General features: G+C 46.2%; 1 protein-coding gene across 2 annotated transcripts in view; it reads left to right on the forward strand.

The window, feature by feature from the left end:
- The window catches only part of ARHGEF11 (Rho guanine nucleotide exchange factor 11), a 1,046,032-nt gene that overhangs the window by 571,360 nt on the left and 447,639 nt on the right, over positions 1 to 27,033 (forward strand). For both annotated transcript variants that reach the window (XM_086945337.1, XM_086945338.1), the window contains exon 22: positions 20,213 to 20,339. In XM_086945337.1, coding sequence (XP_086801463.1) covers positions 20,213 to 20,339 — 127 coding nt within the window. The remainder of the gene's footprint in view (positions 1 to 20,212; positions 20,340 to 27,033) is intronic.

Consider the following 27,033-nt stretch of genomic DNA (forward strand, 5'->3'; position numbering starts at 1 on the left):
GGGTTACAGCTCCGCTTATCTTGTCCTTTCAGCCTTACGCGTTTCAGTGCATTCATGCGCTTTCATCAGAGGCAGAGTTCGCAAAACACCAGCTCCAGGCTTCTACAGTGGCACGCTGGGAATTGTAGTGAAATGTATGCCCAATTAAAACCTCCACTGGTCGTGTTTTACAAACCAATTTTTATAGACCATTGACAGCCCTCCAGTGGGCTCCAGGGCTATAAACTTGTTCCTGCATTACATGGAACCAACCTGCGCCGTCCTTTGAATCCTGACTGTTCAGGTCAGACGGTCCGTTCTGTTGTTTTGAGGGCGGTGCGAACTTGTATGGCTGGACTTGCCGCATTTTAATATTCACCCAAAAATGCCCTGCATTCAAGACGCACTCCTCCAGATGGTAGGCACAACCTTTATTTTTCCAAGGAACAGGGTTACAGCTCCGCTTATCTTGTCCTTTCAGCCTTACGCGTTTCAGTGCATTCATGCACTTTCATCAGAGGCAGAGTTCGCAAAACACCAGCTCCAGGCTTCTACAGTGGCACGCTGGGAATTGTAGTCAAATGTATGCCCAATTAAAACCTCCACTGGTTGTGTTTTACAAACCAATTTTTATAGACCATTGACAGCCCTCCAGTGGGCTCCAGGGCTATAAACGTGTTCCTGCATTACATGAACCAACCGGCGCCGTCCTTTGAATCCTGACTGTTCAGGTCAGACAGTCCCTTCCGTTGTTTTGAGGGCGGTGCAAACTTGTACGGCTGGACTTGCCACATTTTAATCTTCACCCAAAAATGCCCTGCATTCAAGACGCACTCCTCCAGATGGTAGGCACAACCTTTATTTTTCCAAGGAACAGGGTTACAGCTCCGCTTATCTTCTCCTTTAAGCCTTACGCGTTTCAGTGCATTCATGCACTTTTATCAGAGGCAGAGTTCGCAAAACACCAGCTCCAGGCTTCTACAGTTTCCCTTCGTGTTCCTTTCATTTTAAAAAATAAAGGTTGTACCTACCATCTGGAGGAGTGCGTCTTGAATGCAGGGCATTTTTGGGTGAATATATATATATATATATATATATATATATATATATATATATATATATATATATATATATATATATATATATATATATATCAAAATGGCCACCTGGTAGGAGCTTCACTCGTGAGATCTAGGGTTAGGGATAACCAAAGCAGTTAAACCCCACTGACCACCAGCAGCAACCTGAATCGGTTGAGGGCAAGGAGAAGAGAAAAAGAAGTGAAGCTGCTTACTGAACCGTCGAGAACCAAGCATCGCCAGCGGCAATCCAGCCGAGACTGTGGACGGCCGGATGGGTTGGATCTTCGGGGAATGTGGGGCACTGGATAACATCGTCGTGCTGCCCGGGTACTACATAGGAGCTGCGTAGAGGAGGATCGATGCTCCCCTTGACAGAGCGACATTGAACACTGCAACGGTCATCGCGGGAGAGTTGCTGCTGTGCTCTGGGAGAGCAGGAAAGTTGACTGAATGGGGCTCGAGGCACGCTGAGATGGCACTGCGGAGTTCGTCGCCAGCGCAGCAGAGCACGGAGGTGAGGGACCGATGCGTCCGACCGCGGCGCTGCCAGGAAGTAGAAATGCCTCCTAATTGGATCTACGCCGCCCGAGCGATCGCGCTTCTTCTTCTGCTGTTGGTTAAATAGTGCGGGCGATATTTAAGGCAACAATATATAAATAAGTAAATAGGAACATTAAATTGGATATTAAAGGGGGAATCTGAGATCATGAACCGTCCTGCCTGACCTCAAAATGGCGGCCGCATGAAGACATATAGTGTAATAAACGTGGGTAGCAGTCCCCTCCTTGCTGCCTAGAATGATCGACTGCTCACAAAGATAGAACACCCTCGGCCAAAGAACTTTCAGACATCTTAACTCTGGGATGCTCCTAATTAGGAAAACATAATAGGAAATCACCCCCAAAATGGCAGAAAGAAATAAAGGCAAATGAAAGAGGACAAGCAAAATAGAAGAAATGGAGAAAGGAGCTCAACAATATGACAGAAACAAACAAAGGCAAGTGAAAGAGGACAATTAAAACAATAGAAAGAAAGACACTCAGTTCACAGAGAGATTGTTATTCTGGCGGATACCTTTAAAGTACTTTTCCACATAATAATGATAAAAAAGAATCCTGATCGCTGAGCGGGCAACTCAAAGTAATCTGAAAAGCATAATAAACTCTAATAAAGTCATCTATGTTAGAGAGAGTACTTAATCCCCCATCACAAGAAATACCAAGAAGAGGGCACTCCAAATATTACTCATCTGCAAAAACACAAACATGGAGGAGAAGTACCTAGAACCAGTAAGTAGGAACGCCCATATCATAAAAAACCCAGCCAATCTTTCCAAGAATGCAGCCAAAAAATTAAAGCACAACCTTATGAGGAAAAACCCTGACACGCTGATTTCTGACACTGCCTTCTGCACGGATAAAGGCATCATCGCGAAAGACATGATATTCTTCACCAGAAGAACGGCGAAATGGCGCAATGCCATCACAAAGATGCTTAACATAAAATCCATAACTAATATCCCACATGGTACAAAATTAATGACCATAGCATCACCAAGATTCAGAGCGGACCTTTGCATAACTATCTTCAAGAACGGAATAGTGATGATTCAAGCTTCTAACAACGAATTGGAAAAATTTGACTATGTTCTCAACCTTAAAAAGAGATGTAGAGAACTCAAGTCCACTACAACACCAGAGACCTCTAGAAGACAACCCAGTCTCATCTGACACTAACACCACAATTAGCACACCCAACTAGAGACCTCCAGGAACCTGAACAATTTACACAACTAGGAGACACAAGCGGAACAGAAGTCATGTCGTTTGGGAATGATTCAGAGAGAACACGAAATGCCAACATCAACATAGAGCTTCTTCAGAGGGAAAAATCGACCTCAGACATCATACTAACTAGAGACCCTAAAGAACTAAAACAGTCACCGCAACTAGGAGACACTAGCGAAACAGGAGGCCCGACGTTTAGGAACATTACTGAGAGAAAAGAAATGTCCACACGTCATGCATATAACGTTACAGAACCTCCCCAGAGGGAAGAATCGATGCCTCCCCTCAATGACAATGATTCAGAAAAGGGGGTGGTGATGAACAGAGTGTCTGAATTAAGCAGACCACACTTACCCAGTCCAAAGATCAGGGCTTTATCCATCACCGTTTTTTTAGCTCACTGCACCATCCCAGCTCAGAACTTGGCTATATGCAAATTAGTCTGACCCTGGCCCTGGGCCAGGGTCAGACTAGCTGGGATGGTGCAGTGAGATAAATAACGGTGATGGATCAAGCCCTGATCTTTGGTCTGGGTAAGAGTGGTCTGCTTAATTCAGACACTGTTCATCATCACCCCCTTTTCTGAATCGTTTTTGGCCACTATAGGTGTGGCAGGGTATACTCAGACATGAGTCCCTTTCTCACTGCACCATCAGGATTCAAGCAAGCCGGGCCGAAGACGGCTGATATGCCAGAAACCGGTCCCCGGTAGCTTGTCTCCTTTCTGGTGAAGAATTGGCTTGGTAGTTTAGTCTGCCCTGTTCCCATGATGCACTGGGCCAGGGACAGACTGATTTGCATATAGCCAGGTTCTGAGCTGGGATGGTGCAGTGAGATAAATAACGGTGATGGATCAAGCCCTGATCTTTGGACTGGGTAAGAGTGGTCTGCTTAATTCAGACACTCTGTTCATCACCACCCCCTTTTCTGAATCCCCTCAATGACAAAACCTCTTCAACGAGCAAAATACAAAATGAAAACCTAGGAATAGCTAATTTGGAAAAAGCTGCCCCTTCCATACCCCAAAGTACGTCTACACAAAGATCACCTAGAACGGTATACTCCACAAACAAGAGACTAGGAACACAAAGCATAGATAGAGCTTTGAGCACGGCAAACAATGGTAGAAGAGACAACCGATCTAAGGGCAAACAGAAGAAGATCCAGATGAAAAGCTCAGAACGAAAACTCTGGAACAAAAAACGTGAACCTCGAAATAAACGGATGAGCGATCCCATTACGTCATGAGAAAAATCATAGAGCTCCAAACACAAATGAGCAACCTGTCGCAGGACTTACTAAGCACCCTTGCAGGGATAGAAAAACTACGTGATATTACGGAAAACACTCACACCGAAGTCGAGCACATCCGAGAACTATTATATACGTCTCAATGTAAGAGCAATGAGATGGCGATGCCATTTTCAAATAGACACAATCGACCTGATAGGAATCAGAAATATTTAACGGAAGAGGAAACCCTATCCCTACTCTGGGATTACGAGCCTACTGACCACAGTAGAGGGGAGGAAATCAAAACAGTACCGATAGACGCCAACAGAATACCTAAGCTGAATGAGAGGAAATCCAATCTCAACAACCTACAACAAGTCCAACTAATCACCGAATCGCAAAATATGAACCCAGGTAGAACAGAGAAATCATTAAAATGCCTACTGCTCAACTGTCGGTCAGCAGCTAAACATGCTTCTGACATAGCCGACATCATTATTAACCAGGAAATAGAAATAACAATCCTTACCGAAACATGGCTATCTGGATCCTCGTCCCCAGTCATGGACCTTCTGGTGCCCCCTCATTACAACATTGTGAGACTTGATAGGCAAAAAAAAGACAGGGGGTGGTATAGCCTGCATCCACAGATCGGACTTAGAAGTTGGCCAAATACAATCCGACCCTCTAGAGTCATGCGAATGCCTAGGTCTCAATATAAGATCGGCTAACAAACAAAGTTGCAACCTACATGCCCAGTATCACCCTACGGGAAATAATATGACCTTCATTGGCCAGCTAATGGAGATCATCATGGCTCACGCTAACACTGACTCTAATAACATATTTTTAGGTGATTTTCATCTACACTGGAACAACAACGACAAACAGGTCAACACTCTTAAAGACTTTTTAACCAAACTAAACCTATCCCAAGCATGCTTACAACCAACACACTCGAAAGGAGCAACATTGGACTGGATAATCTCTTAAAATTATATCTCAATCCTCGCAATAGATACCAGAGACTCGAATGTAGAACTACTAATTGAAAGCTGCAAGAAAGACCTAAATCTACCTTACAACGTGCAGAATGTGATTGATCTAACGAACCACTACACTACTTCAGTAACAAAAATAGTCAACGCCACCATACCGCTAAAATTGAAAAGAGTTACAGAGAAGGTTAAAAACCCATGGTTCAATGGGACATTGAATGAAGACTGGCGAAAACTGAGACGTGCGGAAAGAAAATGGAGACAACACCCATCATCCCATGAACTGAAATCCCTCAGAAAAATCTGAAATTAATATAACAAAAAGATCCTCAACTCTAAAAAGGAATTTATTAGAGCAGAACTAGATAACCCCAAAAACAGACCACAGAAACTATTTGAGATCATAAAATAACAATCAAACAAGCTGGCCAAATCTGCCCAAGAAGTCAGCAAAACACAACTAAGTTGCGAAGAATTCTCAACCTTTTTCACTGACAAAGCCAACAAGCTGGAAAGAGAACTCAGGATTGCGCAGACAACCCTGACTACCATACACCATCATGGTACAACAACACATTGAAAAATGTGGATAATTTGATAAAAAAACAAGGCACACTGGGAAACCTTCAAATTATTGGACCAGAATGACATTGCTAAAACGCTATCTGACATTAAACCTAACCATCACTATAACGACCCACTACCATCAAAATGCCTGAAAGTTATCAGCCATATCGTGATTCCTATATGGATAGAAATTATAAACGCCTCTCTTTCCCAGCGGATCCTTCCAGAATGTCTAAAAACAGGTCAAGTAGTCCCAATCATCAAAAAACCTACAGTGGACTCAGCGGATTTAAATAACTATCGCCCAGTGACCAACATCCCTCTTCTTGCCAAATTAATAGAGAAATGTGTACAGAATCAGCTGAGCCAACACTTCGACAATTTCTCACTATTGGATGACTGCCAATCGGGATTCAGAACAGGTCATAACACGGAAACGGCAATCCTACATATTGTCGATGATGCACTTCAGGCACTAGATCACAATCGATCTGGTCTACTCATCCTCCTTGACTTGTCATCTGCATTTGATAGAGTTAACCATGAAAAATTACTGAAAAGACTACATGACAGGATGGGAATATCTGGTAAAGTGCTGAAATGGTTTGCATCCTTCCTACAGAATAGAACGCAAAGATTCCTGGTCAACTAATCACTTTCACCTTCATGCCAAAACGCAGTTGGAGTACCTCAAGGATCTACATTATCTCCTTCACTGTTTAACTTGCACATCGAACCCCTTACACAAATTCTGCGAAATTCCAAAATATCTTACCACATGTACGCGGATGACACGCAGGTATACATCAAGATCGCGTCGGTGGAAGACATCTTAATGAATGAGGCCCTCAAAATGACGCTAAAATGGCTAACTATCAATCATCTGAAGCTAAACGCACATAAAACAGAATTCTTACTTATCTCGCCACAAAAGAATCAATCAGAAGTGAAGGAATGGTCCAAAATGATCATAGCGTTAAATTGCACCCCCACTCTAGTTGATTCGGCGAAATCACTTGGAATCACACTGGATGAGAACCTAGACATGAAAGCCCACATCAAAGCAATGGCAAAAAACGCCCGTTTTCATCTGAACTACTTAAGAAAAATGAAATCATTTTTAACTGCACTGCTAGTTTTAGGTCCGTCTCAATCACTGGTTATCTCGAGGATTGAATATGGATGTACAACGTTAGCAGGACTACCAAAAATTTGTACAGCACCATTAAAAGCATGCCTCAATGCAGCGGCAAGACTTATCACAGGAACGAGGAAATTTGACCATATCTCCCCGCACCTGAAAGCTTTAAATTGGCTACCTTACGTAGCTAGAATACAGCTAAAAATGGCATGTATTACCCACAAAGTGATTCATTACAACACACCTAGATACCTTGCCCAGAATTTTGAAATATCGGGAGGAAACAGACCTGCCAGGAGTGCCAAGGAACTGGTGCTGAGACCACCCATCTTCAGGAAGAAAAAAACCCCTATGATAGAGCGTTCTCAGGAGCGGCCCCTAGAATCTGGAACTCTCTTACCCCGAACATTAGAAAAATTCCAAACACGGCAACATTTAAGAGGGAAACTAAGATCTTTCTTATGAGTAAGTTCCTTCCCTAGGCAAGACAATTCATCACCTAAGCCTTGACACAGAGGTGACTAATATATAACAATATGTGAAGTAAATAGAAAATGACCAACTCTTTGATGATACCAGCGGCAGGCGCAATACTATCCCTGGGACTGAAAAATATAGAGGACTAAGGAAAATTCACTAAAAACAATCCTATACGGAAAGACCTCTTACATCATATACAATATAATTTGTCCCTAACCTACCTCAGAACATTGTATATTCGTTTTTAACCATGTACTGTACTTTTATTTATTTTATCTTACTTTATTTTCCTTCGCCTACCCTTGGTGGAAGTATACCTAACTAATTTCTTTACTGTCACCTCGTTATATTATATAAGACGTGTTTCTTTTCTATTTCATGTTATGTTAAGCGCTCCGATACCCAAGGATCTTGTTCGCGCTATAGAAAACTTTCAATAAATATATATATCCCCTCAAATCGGTAGTGTTGTTTTGAAATTTTGAAATGTGAATATGAATGAAATTGTTGAATTAATTCTCTCGTCCCAAGTCCGGCAAGGAGTGGTGAAAAGCCGATACACCGCTTTATTTTCTTTTCTTTCCTTTATTATCAGCCTTTTGATTTATGGTATATAATACATTATGTATTCATACCTAGATCGGCAATCAACATATCCATTGATGCGGTTGTCGCACGTGTATATATAATAATAAGTTTGTGCTCTTTTTACTGACAAAATGGGCAGCTCAATGGCGCTTGGGTAATATGCCGGTGAATTGCCGATACACGGCAATATATACATAATATGCACCAGCAAAAGCGGGTTTGACACGAAAATGATGTAATACCAATATAAAATGTGTTATTTAACCTTCTTTAAGATGGCCGCCATGTTCCCATGCACCTAAATGGTTGTCCGTTGTCAGTTACCTGTAAATAATGTATATATTACGCTGCTAGACGGTCATGAATGTAAACATTGACAAAGGACTCCGTGTCCGAAACGTGTCTGTTACACAAGTTGTGGGCTGAAATAAAATCTTGCCGCTTACCCCCGGAGTGCGTTACACGTTTCTTAATGGAAATGTTCTGAGCTTGAATATATATTTCCATCCATCCATCCATCAATCCATCCATCTTTCCATCCATCCATCCATCCATCCATCCATCCATCCATCCATCCATCCATCCATCTCTCCATCTCTCCATCTCTCCATCTCTCCATCCATCCATCCATTGCAAATTGAAAACAAGCTTCTGTAGTAGGGGATCTCTGTGTATAGTCATAATCTAGTGAATAGTCCCGCCCATGTGCGTGGACCCCGGAGCAATCAAAAATAATCTCTTAAAGTGTCGGAAAAATGCAGAACTGCGCAGACACTTAAGAGAGAATTTAAAGACATATAATGCAGCCTATAACAGGCTACACTGTCCAGTACTTCAGCTAGAAATTCCACCAAAAATCCACAAAACAGCAAAGCCTGTCCAGATTTCCCTTGCCGAGGCAAAAACCCCTCTGGATGATAGAGAGGAAGACAGGGACAGACAAGCCCCATAGGCTGCCATTATGTGGCTCAGAATAGGATACTGTGCCTTTAAGAGAACTTTCCAGAACTTCACAGTATCCCAGAATGCCCTGCAGGTCCCTCTTACTTTCAGTTCTTTTTTCCGGCTCCTGCTAGCAGGACCCTGGAGCATTGAGCTCTCCCTTTTTGGGACTTATTTGGTGTTTTTTCACTGATTTTCGAAGTTAAAGTACTTTATTGTGCTGTGGGGCCTTTCTTCTTGGTTTTCTCACTCTGTTTTTGTCGAAGATGCCTGCCTAATTCGACAAATGCCCGGAGTGCTCCAGGAAAAAGGCCAGGTCGGACCACCATGAGGTGTGTATCCTCTGCTTTCCAGCTTCTCATATTTCAAAGGAGTGTGCTATCTGCCGAGGCTTCTCAGGAAGGACCCTGAGGGAAAGGAAGAAGATCAGACTTCAGGGTCTCGAGGAAAGGGGACTGAAGGCTCAAGGTGGGTCTGGAGGGGCTTCTTCTGCCCAGGCTGAGGCCCCTGGGGGGCTCCCCAGGGGCAGGAAGACCAGCAAACGTCACCATTCTCCGCCGGGGTCCGTTGCGCCCACTACGGCGTCGAGAGGAATGACTGCGGTCTGTTCCCCATCGTCGGAGACGAAACGACGTCGAGGATCGGCGTCGAGGGAGGTTACCAGACCTTCGAAGTGTCTGTGTCATCGTCGTCATCTTCGACGTCGAGCGATCGGCGTCAACGAGCCCGGCGTTGGCACTCGCCGTCGAGGTGATACCGCCGTTCGCCGTCGGCGAAGAGGAGGCGGGCGTCGTCGGTGAGTTCCTCGCCGTCGAGGTCGCCGTCGAAGGCCAGGTCGCCGTCGAGGCACAGGAAGTAGCTGCCGAGGCACCGGAGGTCGCCGTCGAGACGCATGAGGTCGCCGTCAAGACGCATGAGGTCGCCGTCGAGGCACCGAGGTTCGACGTCGAGGCACCGAGGTTCGACTTCGAGGCACAAAAGGTCTCCGTCGAGGCATGGAAGGTCGCCGTCGAGGCGCCGAAGGCGTTCGACGCCGAGGAAGAGACGCTCGGCGTCCAGGGGCCGACGCTCGCTGTTCTTCGATGCCGAAAAGAGGTGGAGACAGACCTGACGCTGTGGGAGGTCACCTACGTCACAGGCTGGAAAGGAAGGGGGTTCACCGCGCTTGGTGTATTCCGAGGTATATACCCCGTCGGGGAAGATGACTCCCCCTCCTCCGTTACCGAGGGGTCCCCGTCCGAGGACACCTACGCCGCCTCCGTTGCCTCCACCGCAACCTGGATCTGGGTTACCTGAGGTGCCCCCTCCGAGGTCGACCTCTTTGCCTAAGTTTCCGACGCCTCCGAAGGGTACACCTAAACCTAAGGCTCCGTCAAAACCTAAATCACCTGTTCCTGTGGACCCGGTTGACCGTCCTCGGCCGAGGAGGTCCCGTTCACGCTCCCGACGGAGAGGGAGATCAAGGAGTCGCCATAGATCCTCCACCAGATCAAGGGGTCGCCATAGGAGGAGGGGGTCCAGGTCACGCACGGACTCCTACAGGACCCATACTTCCTACTCGCCGACCTTATCGGACTCCCCAGAGACCAGGATCTCTCCAGTGGACGACATTGCCACGTTCCAGGAGGTTCTCCTGAGGGGGGCTGCGAAGTTAGGTATCACGGTGACGGCTCCAACACCTACGACGTCCGTGATAATCGAGATGCTTCACAAGAAGCACTTGTCTCGCCCTCTTCTGCCTCTGGTGCCTGGACTGAAGGAACCTGCGGAGGAGCTGTTCCTCGCGCCAGCTGTGGTCAAGGCCGCTCCGTCCAGGCTTCTGAAGAAGTACAGGGCCCCGGATTCGGACCCTGCATTCCTGAGGATGGATCCGGTGCCGGATTCGGTGATTGTGACGGCGGCCAGAAAACTACACTCTACCTCCCCGTCATCCACTGTGCCACCAGATAAGGAGAGTCGATGGATCGACTCAGCAGGAAGGAAAGCGTGTGGGACCGCTTCCGCAGCCAGGAAAGCTGCCAGCGATACAGCTTTGCTAGGCCGTTACGACCGGGCGCTGTGGGACTCCCTTCAACAGTTCGCGGAACTGCTTCTGAGAGACAAGAGGGAGGACTTCCAGGAGATCCTCAAGGAAGGGATGCTGGTTTCAAACCAGGTGATCAGTGCAGCGGCGGACACCTCCCTGTTGGCCGCACATGGTTACTGCCATGGAATCAACCAGCGGCCTCACGCCTGGCTTCGGCTCACTTCACTCAAGCCGGAGGCCCAGCAGCGGGTGACCAATCTGGCATTTTCCGGAGAGACCCTTTTCGGTAAACACGCAGACGATGAGATGGCCGGCATGAAGGCGGAGGCAGAGACTCTAACGGCTGTGGGCTTGGAGAAGCCCAAAGAGAACAAATCCTTCAGGCCTTTCCAGAGGCGCTACAGCGCACAGGGAAGAGGACGAGGGCAGTCTTCGGGACAGCAGCAGCAACAACAGCAGCAGTTCCGGAGACCCTTCCAGAAACGTCAGAAGGGTAGAGGGGGACAACAGTCCTCTACCGCGAACAAGGGCCCGACCGGGTCTCGACCCTGAGCGGTTACTTCCCCGTCATCCGTTACCCGCTCCGGTGGGGGGAAGCGTTCAATTTTTTCTGGCAGAGTGGAGAAAAATTACTCCGGACAAGTGGGTGCTGAATATTGTTTGCAATGGATATAGTCTTCGATTCCTCAGCCCTCCTCCAGCGATCCCTCCGGTCAGCTCGCAGTATCAACTGCTCGAGCTCCAGGCGGAGGCCGATATCCTGTTAAGGAAAAGGGCAATAGAAGACGTACCTCTGTCTCAAAGAGGAAGAGGTCGGTGCTCCCGGTTCTTTCTGGTTCGCAAGAAGGACAAGAACAAGTTCAGTACTATTCTGGACTTGCGGCAGGCAAACAAGTGGATTCGCAGAGAAGTTTTGCATGCTGTCGTTGCATCAGATTTATCCTCGGTTGCAAAAGGGGGACTGGCTTTGTGCCATAGACCTACAGGATGCATACTTCCATGTGCCCATCGCGTACAAACACAGGAAGTTTCTGCGATTTCTAGTCGGCACCAACCATTACCAATACACAGTGCTGCCTTTCGGGCTGAAATCTGCGCCCAGGACATTCTCGAAGTGCATGGCAGTGGTAGCGGCACACCTCAGGAAGAACAAGGTGTTTGTCTACCTGGACGATTGGTTGATCAAGGCCTCCTCCTTCTCGGAAGCTCAAGCAGACTTCCAGAAGACGTGCGTTCTCTTGAACAAGTTGGGGTTGCACATCAACATGTCCAAGTCTGTCCCGATCCCGGTCCAATGCATTCAATACTTGGGAGCCACCATGAATACGCTGTCAGCAAGCGTGTCTCCTTCAGAGGCGCGACGGCGCTCGATCCTTCGGAAGGCTCAGGCTCTTATGACCGCTCCATCTACAACAGTGAGGACGGTGTCTTCTCTACTGGGGTCGATGGCCTCTTGTATCTTCCTCACTCCTCATGCACGACTACACATGAGACCTCTGCAGGAGTGCTTGGAGGACCAATGGGACCAGAGGAGAGGATCTTGGGACGACAGGATACGACTGTCTCTGCATGCTCTTCAGTCTCTGAAGTGGTGGTGTTCAGCGGAGAATCTCCTCAGAGGGGTTCCCTTCCACAAGGACATTCCTACTCAGACTATCGTGACGGATGCTTCTCTCCAGGGCTGGGGAGCGCATTCGGGAGACTTACAGATCTAAGGCACGTGGTCTCAGACAGAGTCCACGTATCACATCAATTTCCTGGAACTTAGAGCTGTTCCCTTGGCACTGAAGGCCTTTCATCCATCCTTCCGGACCAACTCTCTGCTTGTACAGACGGACAATACGACCACGATGTATTACCTCAACAAGCAGGGGGGGGTCGAGATCGCGCACCCTGCCTCGGGAGGCGCAGACGATCTGGCGCTGGCTTCTGGCCAGGGGATTGACGATATCGGCTACCCATCTGCCAGGTGTGCAGAATGCTCAGGCGGACGCACTGAGCAGACTGATTCAGGAAAACCACGAATGGGTCATAAACGACGACGTACGAAGAGAAGTCTTCGAAAGGTGGGGCACTCCAGACGTAGATCTGTTCGCCACTGCCGAAAACAGCAAATGCCGAGACTTCGCCTCCAGGTACTACCAGCAAGGGACGCTGGGGAATGCACTCTGGATCAACTGGTCGAACAGCTTTGTTTACGCTTTTCCGCCCATTCCCCTGATTCCAGCGGTGCTCATCAAGCTGTCCCGGTCCAGGGCACGGATGATCCTGTTTTCCCCGGAATGGCCCAGACAGTGGTGGTTCACGGACCTTCTACACCGGTCCCTCCTTCCACACATACGGTTGCCGTGCAGGCCGGACCTTCTCACGAAGTTCGGGGGGCAGATGTTGCACCCCAACCTCTCGTCCTTGAGTTTGGCGGCATGGCTCCTGAGATAGTGCAATATGGCCATCTGAATCTGCCCGATGATTGCATGGACATACTGAAGGAGTCTGAGACCTTCCACTCGGACTTCATATGCTTACAAGTGGAAGAGGTTTTGTATCTGGTGCCAGTCTAAGAACCATGATCCTACGACGTGCAAGGAAGATGTCATCCTTCCTTACCTTCTGCATTTGCGCGGTCTGGCCATAATGTTCATTCCATTAAGGTTCATCTCGGTGCATTGACTGCCTACAGGAAAAGCCCTTCACAGACTTCCTTCTTCCAGATCCCTGTGATCAAAGACTTTTTGGAAGGCTTGAAGAAAGTGTTCCCTCCTGTCAGGCACCCTTAGCTTTCATGGGATTTGAATGTGGTGCTGTCCAGTTTGATGAAGGAGCCTTTTGAACCCATTCATAAGGCTTCGTTGTAGCACCTGTCCTGGAAGGCGGCGTTCCTGGTGGCCATTACATCGGCCCGCAGGGTGAGTGAAATTCAGGCGTTGTGTTGTAATGAACCTTATACTGTATTTCATGCTGCTAAGGTTGTTATGCGTACTCGCCCTAAATTTCTTCCCAAGGTTATTTCTGACTTTCATGTCAACCAAACTATAACTTTGCCTACGTTTTTTCAGAATCCTTCATCTCCAGCGGAAAGGTCTTTACATTCCCTGGATGTTAGGAGGGTGTTGAAATTTTATCTGGATAAGACCAAAGGTATTTGTAGGCCAGACCAATTGTTTATCAATTATGGATCGGTCAGGACGGGTCTTGCGACCTCTAAGCAATCCATCTCTAGGTGGATTGTGTCCTGCATACAACTATGTTACCAGAAAGCTAATAAGACCTTAGGAGGTAAGCCTAAGGCTCATTCCACCAGGGGCAAAGCTGCCACGACAGCCTTGCTCCGTAATGTGCTGATTGCAGAAATTTGCAAGGCCGCCACTTGGAAGTCGGTTCATACCTTTGCTAAGCATTACTGTCTGGACACTGATGCCAGGGCGGATGCTCAGGTTGGACAGGCTTCGCTGCGGAATTTGTTCGCACAATAGTGGTGTTGGTTTCTTTTCTCCACCGCCGCTTTGGTGTGGGGATGGGCTTGCCATTCTATTCACTAGATTATGACTATACACAGAGATCCCCTACTACAGAAGGAGTAGTTTCTTTAATGTAACTCCAGTTCTGTAGTAGGGGTATCTCTGTTATAGTCATAAGCGCCCGCCCTCCTCCCCGGTGGACACAGATATTTATGTAAGGAATGCTACAGGTCTGGCGTGTTACGCCTTCAAAAATAACTAAAAGTAAGAGGGACCTGCAGGGCATTCTGGGAAACTGTGAAGTTCTGGAAAGTTCTCTTAAAGGCACAGTATCCTATTCTGAGCCACATAATGGCAGCCTATGGGGCTTGTCTGTCCCTGTCTTCCTCTCTATCATCCAGAGGGGTTTTTGCCTAGGCAAGGGAAATCTGGACAGGCTTTGCTGTTTTGTGGATTTTTGGTGGAATTTCTAGCTGAAGTACTGGACAGTGTAGCCTGTTATAGGCTGCATTATATGTCTTTAAAATCTCTCTTAAGTGTCTGCGCAGTTCTGCATTTTTTCAACACTTTAAGAGATTATTTTTGATTGCTCCGGGGTCCACGCACATGGGCGGGACTATTCACTAGATTATGACTATAACAGAGATACCCCTACTATAGAACTGGAGTTACAGAAAAGAAACTACTCCATCTTGAATACTTTGTTTGATTAGCAAAAATCATTACAATGATGGGCATGCATCAATAAAAACGGATATCGGACAATTGCTAAAATATTTACAAATAGGGTAGTAAACTGATACTTCATGTCTTACTGAGGCTTTGGCGTCCTGTGGACTCACGCAGCGAGTTAGCGGGGTTACCCATCGTGCGGGCCACACACTAGATGGTATTTTCTCTAACGACCTTCGTTTGACCATCAAGGATCCGGTGTATCTGTCTTGGCCCGATCACCTCGCGGTCCCATTCCTTTTGGAATGCCACAGGATGGATGGAAGTAAAATAGGGAAACACACAGTGGAAACTGCCAGAAATTTTAGGAATATCAGCAATGACTCCTTTGCGCCATGGGCTGTCAGCCTTTCTACTACTGGCTTGGACAGTGTTCAGACCGCGGTTGGTCATTTTGAACAGGTTACTACTGAGGCCCTGAATGAACTGGCCCCAGTACAGACCTGCCGCCGAGCCAGAAAAAGACCATCTGCCCCATGGTTTTCTGAATCCCTCAGACTCCTCAGGCAAGAAGTGACGAGGATGGAGAGGCTCTGGCACTCAGGCTGGGACCTCAAGAACAAGGAAGCTCACAAACTACTGGTCAGGAAATACAAGGCTGAGATTGTGCAGGCCAAACAAGATCATTTTGTGGCCATGACAACCTCGCTCTCCTCGCCGAAGGAGCTCTTCAGAATCGTTGACTCCCTAGTCAACTTACAAACACCTGACCCTGTTGTACCCTCGCAAGATCTATGTGATAAAATTGCTTCCTTCTTTCACACCAAAATACAGGACATCTACCTGGCTCTTGAGGAACAAAGAGCATATATCAGTGGGCCCCCTGCTCGGGTTGAGATGAACATGACCACCACAGATATCTCCCCATTGAGCACCCTGGACTCCTTTCCCCCGCTGGTCTTACAAGATCTGGAGATCTTGCTTAATAAGACCAAATCTGGCTCCCCCCTAGATATCTGCCCACTGAAAATCATTAAGCAGTGTAGGGAAACCTTTCTACCGCCTCTGCTAGAAATCATGAATCTAGCTATGAGAGACGGTGTCTTCCCCTCGGAGTGGAAGAGTGCAGTAGTGAAACCCCTGCTAAAGAAGGCCTCCCTTGATCCGGAGGTCCTAAAAAACTTCCGTCCGATCTCACTGCTCCCAGCCCCTGCGAAGATGCTTGAGGCACATCTAAACAAGCATCTCGCTGCCTTTGTGGAAGGCTCGGGCTGTCTGGACTTTTCCCAGCACGGATTCAGGAGGGTACACAGCACTGAGTCGGCCCTCACTATCGTGCTTGATAAGATCCGCACGAAAGTGGATGGGGGCCAGACCACCCTCCTGGTCCTGTTAGACCTAACTGCGGCCTTTGATACCCTCTCCCCCTCAGTACTTACATCTCGTTTGAGGGAAGTGGGGGTGAAGGACGCAGCTCTAGATCTACTGACCTCCTTCCTTGACGGAAGGGAACAAAGAGTCAAGCTGGGGGAGTTCCTATCTCCATCCCGACCAGTGCTGTGTGGGGTCCCGCAAGGGTCGGCTCTTAGTCCGACCCTATTTAACATCTACGTGACCCCACTAGCCAGATTAATTAGAACTTTCGGGATGGAGGTAGTTTCTTATGCAGATGACACCCAAATCCTCGTCTCTCTTTCCCATTCAGATGTACCAACTGCCTCCAACTTTAGATCTTGCATGGAGGCGGTTGGTCAGTGGATGATCCAGAATTCACTCAAACTGAATGGGGAGAAGACTGAGGTGATGGTGTTTGGAGGGAAAGAGAACATCTGGTCAGCCAGCTGGTGGCCTGACTCGCTAGGAGTGTGCCCCTCCCCCACGACATCTGCTAAGAATCTTGGGGTGATGATAGACCCTGCCCTGGATATGGGCAGACAGGTTAGTAGAACCATCTCCACCTGTTGGGGCTTAATCCACACCCTGCGAAGAATAAGGAAATATCTCTCTCAGCAATCCAGAAAGCAAATAGATGTCGCACTTATTGGCTCACGACTGGACTACTGTAATGCGCTGTATGCGGGGCTAAACAGGAGCTTGCTGCAGCGCTTGCAGGTAGTCCAGAATGCCGCAGCCAGATTTGTTCTGGATGTTCCCAGACGCTCCTCGGCCACGCTGGCCAGGAAAGCGCTGCATTGGCTACCGGTAGAGCACCGAGTATGGTTTAAAGTCCTATGAATGACCTATAGAGCCATTGCAAAGAACAGCGACACAGGAGTTGGTTCCATCATCTCTCATTACACTCCTGGAAGGGACTTGCTCTCCTCCAGGAAACTGCTCCTGACAGTCCCCCGCATACGAAGAGCCAAGTGGGGTGGCAGGGCCTTCTCCACCCTGGTCCCTAAATGGTGGAATGATCTCCCTCTGGATCTCAGGTCCCTACCCTCCCTACAGAAATTCCGAAGTGCCCTTAAAACTCGCCTTTTCCTGCAAGCCTATGTGTAAGGATGCATGTTTCCTTCTTTGTGATGTTATTGTTAGGCGCCTTGATACCTGCAGGTTATTGTTTTGCGCATTATAAATTTTTATCAAATCAACAAACATTATCTGGGCTCCTATGTCCTTGCTTACATTATTTCCTCATGCTTTTTTAGAAGCCGCCTAAATGCGGTCTTTTAATTCGTTGATACTTTCACGAACAAATGGTAAGTAATAAAAGGGTGTGAAATTCAACAGTGAATGATTATTTAAAACCTGATAGTCTCTATTTGTTCATGCGCATAAAATGTAAACTTCATCTAGACAAGGGGTCCTTTTTGGTAAAAAACGTGTTGAGAGTCGTGGTGATCCTTTCTAGTTTTAGCATTGACTAAAGCGATGGGGCAAAATATTAGTCATTGTTAAAAAGCTGATAGCTAAACCACTAAAAGTGCAATTCTATTTGTAAATAAGTAGAACCCCTACATATGATGATTAAAGGGTTCAAGGTCACACAAAGCAGAGGCCAATGAGCGAACAATGTGCAAAATGCCATATTTGGCTGCAGTCAAGTAGTACAATGAAGTAAATAGATTAGCAAAACAACATTAGGCTTAGGTCTCCCCCTTATGAATTAACGGTTGTTGGTTTGCTGGCTCTCGCAATTTGTAAGTCTTTTGACTGCTCTTGTGACAAACTTGGTAAACCGAATGTTGAGCACTGGATTGTTTGGATTCATATATACAAGTATGGCTTGTTGACGAGAGAGAACACCAAGTTTGTTCCATTTGCCCTTTAGCAAGGTCTTTCGGTTGTTAAGAAGTGTTGGGCAAAGACATACCACGTACTCAATTGTTTCCTTGCTGCTCCCACACCCCCTGCACGTTATATTGGTGTTTGTGCTGCGCCAGTTGGCAAGTGATACAAGAATGGCCATTCACCCATTCTGAGGGGCAAAAATCTTTCATTCCATATCACTGGGTAGGTGCATGATATATGAGGTGCCACGACCCTTGGTTTAAACCCTGATTTGATTGACCAGGCATGGATACGTTGTACCAGTTGGGCTCTGTCCGAATGGAAGGACCAGAAGCAGACATTTCTTTTAACGTAGATTTTGAGTGCCTGCTGCGATGGATTGGGGCTCCAAATTTCATCTGCATCCAGGAGTTTTAAAGAGTCTGGTAGATAAGGCCGGTACGATCTCCCAAGCTGGCCGGCTGAAATTTCCTGTCGCAAAAAAGCCTCAAAACTTCCTTCTCTGGAAGTATGTAGCTTGTTGCACAACCTGATGAATGCTCCAGCTCCTACTGCTCGGTGATCTTGTAGACCAAACTCAAGTTGTATTTGGGCGGGGGATGAGGTTTTTGGAAGGCTCGGCACTCGTTTTAAATTCTTGTATATATGTACATTTTTATATAATGTTAATTATAAAATAAATTACAATTGTTTATTAATTGTTTTAAAGGAAATATATATGAATTATGTATGTTTAACTTTTTAAATTAAGTTTATTATATTTTTTAAATTTATATTAAATCTACTTTACTTTTTTATATTAATTGTATTATTTAACATATTTAATATTTATTATTTTATTATATATATATATATAATATATATATATATATATATATATTTCGATATTTTGTACAACTATATTTTTTACATCGATTTTTTTTTTCTCACTATTTTTGTACTTACCTGTTTAAGTATAGGGTGTTGATATTTTTTACTTCTACATTTTGTCATTGAACCTTCTTATTTACCAGACTTGTTGTATGGAATACTCTCTCTAACCCCTTAGCAAGCTAGCCCTCCCCTTGGTTCCCTTTATTCCAAAGCGCCACACAAAGCCACACAGACTTGAACTGTTATCGGACCAGTGCACCTTTTCTTTATACGCTGTATTGTTCTACACCCCTTTGGCCCGCATGTCTAAATTCATATAAAATGAACATATTTTATAAATGTATTATTTCATCTAATGGCTTGTTCCACCACTCATAATTTGTCATAACACATTTCCCACTGTGTAACCACCCCTAGCAATTAGGATCATGTGGTTTCTAAGACTTTTTGGCTAGTTTTAAGGGCTACCAATTTCTATAAATGAGAATAAGCTGTAGGAGCATAAAGGGTGTATTTATAACAAAGATTGTTCTTTTCATTCCCTTATTGTTTTTTACACTATGTGATTGTTATACACTATTTGTGGTTTCTCCTTATAGCATATTCTAGCTGCCAAAGTTGTGTTTATAAAAAGTGCATCAGAAAAATGTTCCTTTTCTAGCTTGTTAATGAGTCTCAAAAAACAAGCATGGCACAAGTGAATTATCTGCACCGTTTAAACCTGCTGCCTGCTTTCTGGGCCCTGCACCAAGCACCCTGGTGCATTTAGTCCTCAAGCAATAACCAAGTTAGTATACAGCCAGATTTGTAATATAGGTAACATTAGAAAAATGCATATGCAAGCCTTGCAACACAGTGCTCAGAAGACCCTTTATACAAAGGGTAGAAATGAACTTTGTCCCTCCTTCTGTGATTCATGATTGAGACCATAGTTGCATAGGTGCATAAAACACAAAAGTAGTTTACAGTGGCTGGGAACTTGTAGCCCAAAGCAGTTTACATATTTCTCCATCATGCATTGATATAAATATAGATGATGACCAGCAGTTGCATCTAAATCATTTGTCAATGCTTTAGTTGTGCGGGGTGTCTTGAGAATATGTATGGTCACTATGGGCACACATAACATTTTGCCTCTTGTTTAACACCTAGTTAAACCTGGAAATGTGAGGAATATAATTCTGCACTTTGAGAACAACCAGCACTATGACCCCCAAGAGCTCGTGTTGCAGCGGTTGTCAACAGGAAGCATTCATGAAGAGCTTCTGGACTCTGAAAGGTAGGCGAGTGCTTCTGCTGTAGCAGTCTATTCTTTAATCTATAATTTGACTTCAGCTGTATGAATTCACAACCAGCACTATGACCCCCAAGAGCTGGTGTTGCAGCGGTTGTCAACAGGAAGCATTCATGAAGAGCTTCTGGACTCTGAAAGGTAGGCGAGTGCTTCTGCTGTAGCAGTCTATTCTTTGATCTATAATTTGACTTCAGTTGTATGAATTCACAGCCCAATAGGTTAACTGTCTCGATGCATCTGTCACCATACCCTTCTGTGGGAAACCATTCTTTCTTCCATGGTCACCTACCCGTTACAAGAGAAATTATTTTCCATGAACTATAAATTTCCCAAATGCGTGCACTCTGATTATAGACTATATCATGTTTTTATGTCCTTGAATTTGAGTTTGTTATCATCTCTGATTGCTGCACGTATACGGTTATTAAGTATTGTATTTGTAATTTTGAAAGTGAACTGTTTATCAGGGCAGAAATAACGACTGTGTACACGTGTACATTCCTCAGAACGTAAGTGTGCATTGCGTATATATTATTAATGTTGGATTTTTTTGCCCATTTGTATGTTTGTATTCACATGTGCGATCAGTTTATGGAGCAGAGTGACGAAAGTACTAACCTGTTTAGCAATATAATGTTGCATTTATTTTAAAATCAAACTATAATGGTTTTGTTTTATACGCTATTGTTTACTCTTTTAAAACCATGAATATCTGCATTTCCTTAAATGTTCTCTATATACAGTATTCTTAGAGATTCTGCGGTCATAAAAGTTACATGGCGTCATTTTTTAATCAATATTAGATGGATTTCAATTCAAATGAACTTCTGATGCAAACTTCTAACCACAGGTTCTTCACCTTTTAAAATACTATCCAGGATTCAGATCCGGATAATCTTAAGTAGTTCTTCTACACGCAGATATCTGGTGCCATGTGGTTGTGCACCTGCGTCGGTCCATCCTGGTTATGATGTTCGGGCCCTATATAGATGCTATCCAGTTACTTTCTTTCTGCGCTAACAGGCGGGGATTCAGAGCTTCCCCTCATCTCTCTTGAGAGTGAAATTTTGATGAAAATGCTACAGTGTGTGAGAGAAAATGCCATTTGCATCTATGATACCAAACCACATGGGAAATGTAGCATACTGAAGCTTGTGACTCACCTACTTATGGGTTGCCTGTGGTGCATGGGGTCGGACCACGACTCTTTAAGACCGGCACTGTCTGTTCCAGGACTGGGAAGTGAATCCCTTTGTGGCGAAACAGCGCAAGACTTCACGTCATGACCAGCCAAGGTCCAAAGGCAGGTCTCAGTCCCATTCCCAAGGCCGTTTCCACAACAGATTATCCTTGCGGTCCAAATCCTCAGGTAAGCCTAAGAAAAGAAAACAAGTACTCCAGGGCAGAATTGACCACGTCCTCCACTCTCGATATCCCAAAACTGATTCACAGTTATGTCCTGCAGCAAACCGAATTTCCAGGGCCGTCCACAACGCCGGGGCAATTTGAGGAGTTGTGCGAAGCCATGCTGTGGTTTTTTGGCATGTGACTGGTACTCTGTGATGTTGAAGCTGAACTCCAATAATCTTCAGAACCCCAATTTTGGTGAACCCCAAATTTTACCTTCTGTAGTGCAGCTCCATGAGTCTTCTCTGTGATGTACCTGTAAGAGACTATCGTCCCTATCAATAACACAAACTTAGCATAGTATAATCATAATCAGAAACTGGGACCACTCAAGAATCTGAGTTCTTGATTAAAATTACATTTTAAAGGCTTAATACCTAATCCATACTAATATAATAAAGAGAGAGCCCAAACCTTTGATGCGGGTAATATCAGGAACCACAGCACCAATCACAACACCCAATACAGCTTTGGAAAGGGCAGTTGCAGCAGAAGGACATAGGCTATGCAGACGCCCACCATATACATTTAAAAGGTAAAAGAACCGTGCCAGCAACGTAGACCCTCGTGGGCGTGTCTGCGTTGTGCTGGGGGCGTGACAAGCGCTGGGGGCGTGTGGTACGTTATCGTGTGCTAATCCCACCCTGCTCCCTTTAAATACCCCTGCACCCCATAATCATAACCCACGCTTTCTCCTTAAAATACCCCAACACCCTTAAACACTAACCCATCTTAACCCTAAAAATACCCCTGTACCCCAAAACCCAAACATACCCCTGAACCCTAAAAATACCCCTGTACCCCAAAACCCAAACCTACCCCTGAACCCTAAAATACCCCTGTACCCCAAAACCCAAACCTAGCCCTGAACCCTAAAAATGCCCCTGTACCCCAAAACCCAAACCTACCCCATAACCCTAAAATACCCCTGTACCCCAAAACCCAAACTTAGCCCTGAACCCTAAAAATACCCCTGTACCCCAAAACCCAAACCATTGCCCTGAACCCTAAAAAATACCCCTGTACCCCAAAACCCAAACCTACCCCTGAACACTAAAAATACCTCAAACCTAGCCCTGAACCCTAAAAATACCCCTGTACCCCATAACCCAAAACTATATCTGAACCCTTAAAATACCCCAAAACCCCAAAACATATACCTCAGTACCCCAAAACATATACCCCTATACCCATACTTACCTTATCCAAACATTAAAAACAAGCACTGGCGTTGCCAATAGGTCTCGCAGTAGGAAAGTTGGAGCTATTATTTATTTATTTATTTATTTATTTATTTATTTGTGGTTTTGTATAGCGCTAGAATCACTCCAACAGGAGTATCTCTGCGCTTTTGACCGGTAAATCTGCGAACATACTGAGTTTATATACTGATGAGTTTAGATTTCATTTTTGAATAGGATAGTTTTTAATTGCTTGCGGAATGTTAGGTGTTCTTTGCATTGTCTTAAGTTCAGTGGTAGTTTGTTCCACAACTTTGGACCTAAAGTGGATAGAGCTCTACCTCCATGCCTGGCTTTTTTGACATGGGGGACCACAAGTAAGAGATTGGTACTTGATCTGAGGGACCGTGCTGGGACATAAGGAACAAATCTCCGTTCAAGATAAGTAGGTCTCTGTCCGTTCAGACACTTGTGGATTAGGCAGCAAATTTTAAATTTGGCCCTTTGTCTAACTGGGAGCCAGTGCAGTTGCTCAAGGAGGGGTTTGGAGGGAGTTCTCGGAGGGGCGTTCAGAAAAACGCGAGCTGCCGTGTTCTGAATGACCTGCAGTTTATCTAGCACTCCTTCATTGGCTGATATTAGCAGACCGTTGCAATAGTCTATCCGACTCAGTATAAGTGCTTGAACGAGGGTTTTCCTCACTGAGTTAGGTAGAAGAGGGAAGACTTTGCGAAGCAGGCCGATAGTATGGAAGCATATCCCTGATATATAACTGGTATGCTGTTTAAGAGACAGGTCATGGTCAAGCCGAATACCCAAGTTCTTCACAATCTGCTTGGGTTCAGGGACAGCCCCCAGCTCTGCAGGCCACCAATCCGGAGTCCAGAGTATCTTAGCTTCCCCAAATAGCATGATCTCCGTTTTGCTGACATTACATTGGAGATAGTTGGAGGACATCCAATGTGCCACTGCTTTCATGCCAGCTGGGAAAGAGTTCCTAACTTCGGCGGAAAGAGATTTGAAGGGGAACAGGAGTTGTGTCATCTGCGTAGGATACGGGGACAAAGCCGGATCTACGCAACACTCCTGCCAGGGGTGCCACATAGATATTAAAGAGCGTGGGGCTCAGGCATGAGCCCTGTGGCACCCCCTTAGAGATCTCAATTTCCGCCAAGCGATATGTACCCATGGTGACTCTCTGGGTACGATCAGCTAGGAAACTCTTTAGCCACTCAAGGGCTTTGTTCTTAAGGCCAGCGCTCGACAACCGTTGGATTAAGATGGAATGAGATACGGTGTCGAACGCTGCCGATAGATCTAATAGAACCAAGATGACTGATAGGCCCTTGTCCTGGTAGGCAATTGCAAATAGCAATGCCTTTTATTTTTGTTTTCATTTTAAAAACATAAAGGGCTTTGTCACTTACAAAACCAATAGCTCCAACTTTCCTACTGCGAGACCTATTGTGCACTGCACAGTGTGGGTTAAAGTGGCACTGCGTGGGTGTGAGTGCCTTTGGGTGAGTGGTGTTGCATGTGTGATTGTTGTTGCGTGGTCGAGTGGCGTTGCGTGGGTGAGTGGCGTTGCGTGGGTGAGTGGCGTTGCGTGGGTGAGTGGCGTTGCGTGGGTGAGTGGCGTTGCGTGGGTGAGTGGCGTTGCGTGGGTGAGTGGCGTTGCGTGTGTGAGTTGCGTTGCATGGGTGAGTGTGGCGTTGCGTGTGTGAGAGTGGGCTTGCGTGGGTAAAAGTGGCACTGCGTGGGTGTGAGTGGCGTTGCGTGGGTGAGTGAGGTTGCGTGGGTGAGTCGCGTTGCATGTGTGAGTGGCGTTGCGTGTGTGAGTGGCGTTGCGTGTGTGAGTGGCGTTGCGTGTGTGAGTGGCGTTGCGTGTGTGAGTGGCGTTGCATGTGTGAGTGGCGTTGCATGTGTGAGTGGCGTTGCATGTGTGAGTGGCGTTGCGTGGATGAGTGGGGTGTGTGGATGAGTTGCGTTGCGTGGATGAGTGATGTTGCGTGGATGAGTGGCGTTGTGTGTGTGAGTGGCGTTGTGTGTGTGAGTGGCGTTGTGTGTGTGAGTGGCGTTGTGTGTGTGAGTGGCGTTGCGTGAGTGCGTTGCTTTGAGTGACTGGCGTTGCATGTGTGAGTGGCGTTGCATGTGTGAGTGGCGTTGCATGTGTGAGTGGCGTTGCGTGGGTGAGTGGCGTTGCGTGGGTGAGTGGTGTTGCGTGGGTGAGTGGCGCTGCATGTATGAGTGGCGTTGCTGAGTGGCGTTGCGTTGATGAGTTGCGTTGCGTGTGTGAGTGGGGTTGCGTGTGTGAGTGGGGTTGCGTGGGTGAGTTGCGTTGCATGTGTGAGTGGCGTTGCATGTGTGAGTGGCGTTGCATGTGTGAGTGGCGTTGCATGTGTGAGTGGCGTTGCATGTGTGAGTGGCGTTGCTAGTAAGCTTGTTGACCTTTCCTTTTTCTCATTTTTGACTGAGTCTGACCTCGGAGTTTAATGTCCCAGGACAAGAAGAAAAGATTGTTGCCTTCTCTCAAGAATCCCTTGATCAAAGCCGACCTGCAGAAGGATTGCTAAACGGGCTGTACAAACGCTTTCAAATGTGTTTTCCTACTGTTCCTCGGTGCTCTCGGCTTGTAAGCCAGCTGTGTTTACTGGCAACGAACACAAGGAAAACAAGTAGCAGTACTCGAGGAACTGCTGAGACCCACATCCTGTCGCCACAAACAATGTGTGATCCTCCCACCTCCAAAATGATCACACGAGTTCAAGTATTGGAAAAAGGCTCTGCAAGTAAAAATAAATTCAAAGCCGACCTGCAGAAGGATTGCCAAACGGGCTGTACAAACGCTTTCAAATGTGTTTTCCTACTGTTCCTCGGTGCTCTCGGCGTGTAAGCCAGCTGTGTTTACTGGCAACGAACACAAGGAAAACAAGTAGCAGTACTCGAGGAACTGCTGAGACCCACATCCCGTCGCCACAAACAATGTGTGATCCTCCCACCTCCAAAATGATCACACGAGTTCGAGTATTGGAAAAAGGCTCTGCAAGTAAAAATAAATGCACGCACGGAGACAAAGTGAAATAAAGAATGGCAGCCGAAGCAAATACAAACAAGCAGCAATTGGCCACGGCCTGCCTGCGAGGCTCAAAGTGGGCAGAGGCAGAGTACTGACTTCTCCTCCCCTAATTAGGTGAGGAGAAGCCGTTTCGGGAAACTGAAAGTACGGCCGGCCATGAATAATTAGGGGAGGAGAAGCCCTTTGATGTGCTGGGCTGGCCCTGAATGCGCGTGCATGTTTAATCACGTGGTTCACGTGAACTGCATGAAAACCGCGGGGCTGAAAGCCCTTTGGTTTCACAATGTTTTCGCCACTTGAATTCTCGCTCCGCTCGATGCGCTTGCGCACATAGATAGGTCGCGAGACCTAAAAATGCACAGGTCTCTCTCATTGATGGCCCTCACCGACATACACTTTTAGACACACCTCCCGCCACAAGTTCTAGAATTGCGAACTTTAGAGCTGGGGAGCTACGTTCGAATCTCTGCAACAGCTCGACATCCTGTAATTCCAGGCAAATTGCTTTGTCTCCCCGTGCCTACCACAAATGAATGTGTTCTTCTGTAATGTAAATTGTGCTCATGCCATGTTGTCGAGTTTGCGCTATATAATATTGCAAGGAAAAATAAAGTAGGGAAACTCGAGTTCACACACTACTGAATGCGCACTCTTAAGTGCATCAGCAGTGCACTGTGAATCTGAGCGTTTCACAGGCCTGTCACAGATAAGAAATGCTATCAAAAAGAAATGCTACAAAACAATATACTACTGGCCGGCAGCAATTCATACCCGGACAACGTTCTGACCGGCTGCTAGTCATTAGTAAATGCATAAGAGAGAAAATGCGTAATTTGCCATTAAGGTACAGGAATAGTATACAGAATCACATATCACTACAGAACCCGTAGTTAGTCAATATAACCGCTTCACTTCGGCGCGAATTCTCTCGCTGTGCGGGAAAATTCCACACATTTTGAAAACGGATGGCCCCCAGCCGTCTTCCGCACACGCCCACTGTGACAGGCGGCCGGGG

Source organism: Lissotriton vulgaris, chromosome 12 (assembly GCF_964263255.1).
Source record: "Lissotriton vulgaris chromosome 12, aLisVul1.2, whole genome shotgun sequence".
Classification (NCBI taxonomy): domain Eukaryota; kingdom Metazoa; phylum Chordata; class Amphibia; order Caudata; family Salamandridae; genus Lissotriton; species Lissotriton vulgaris.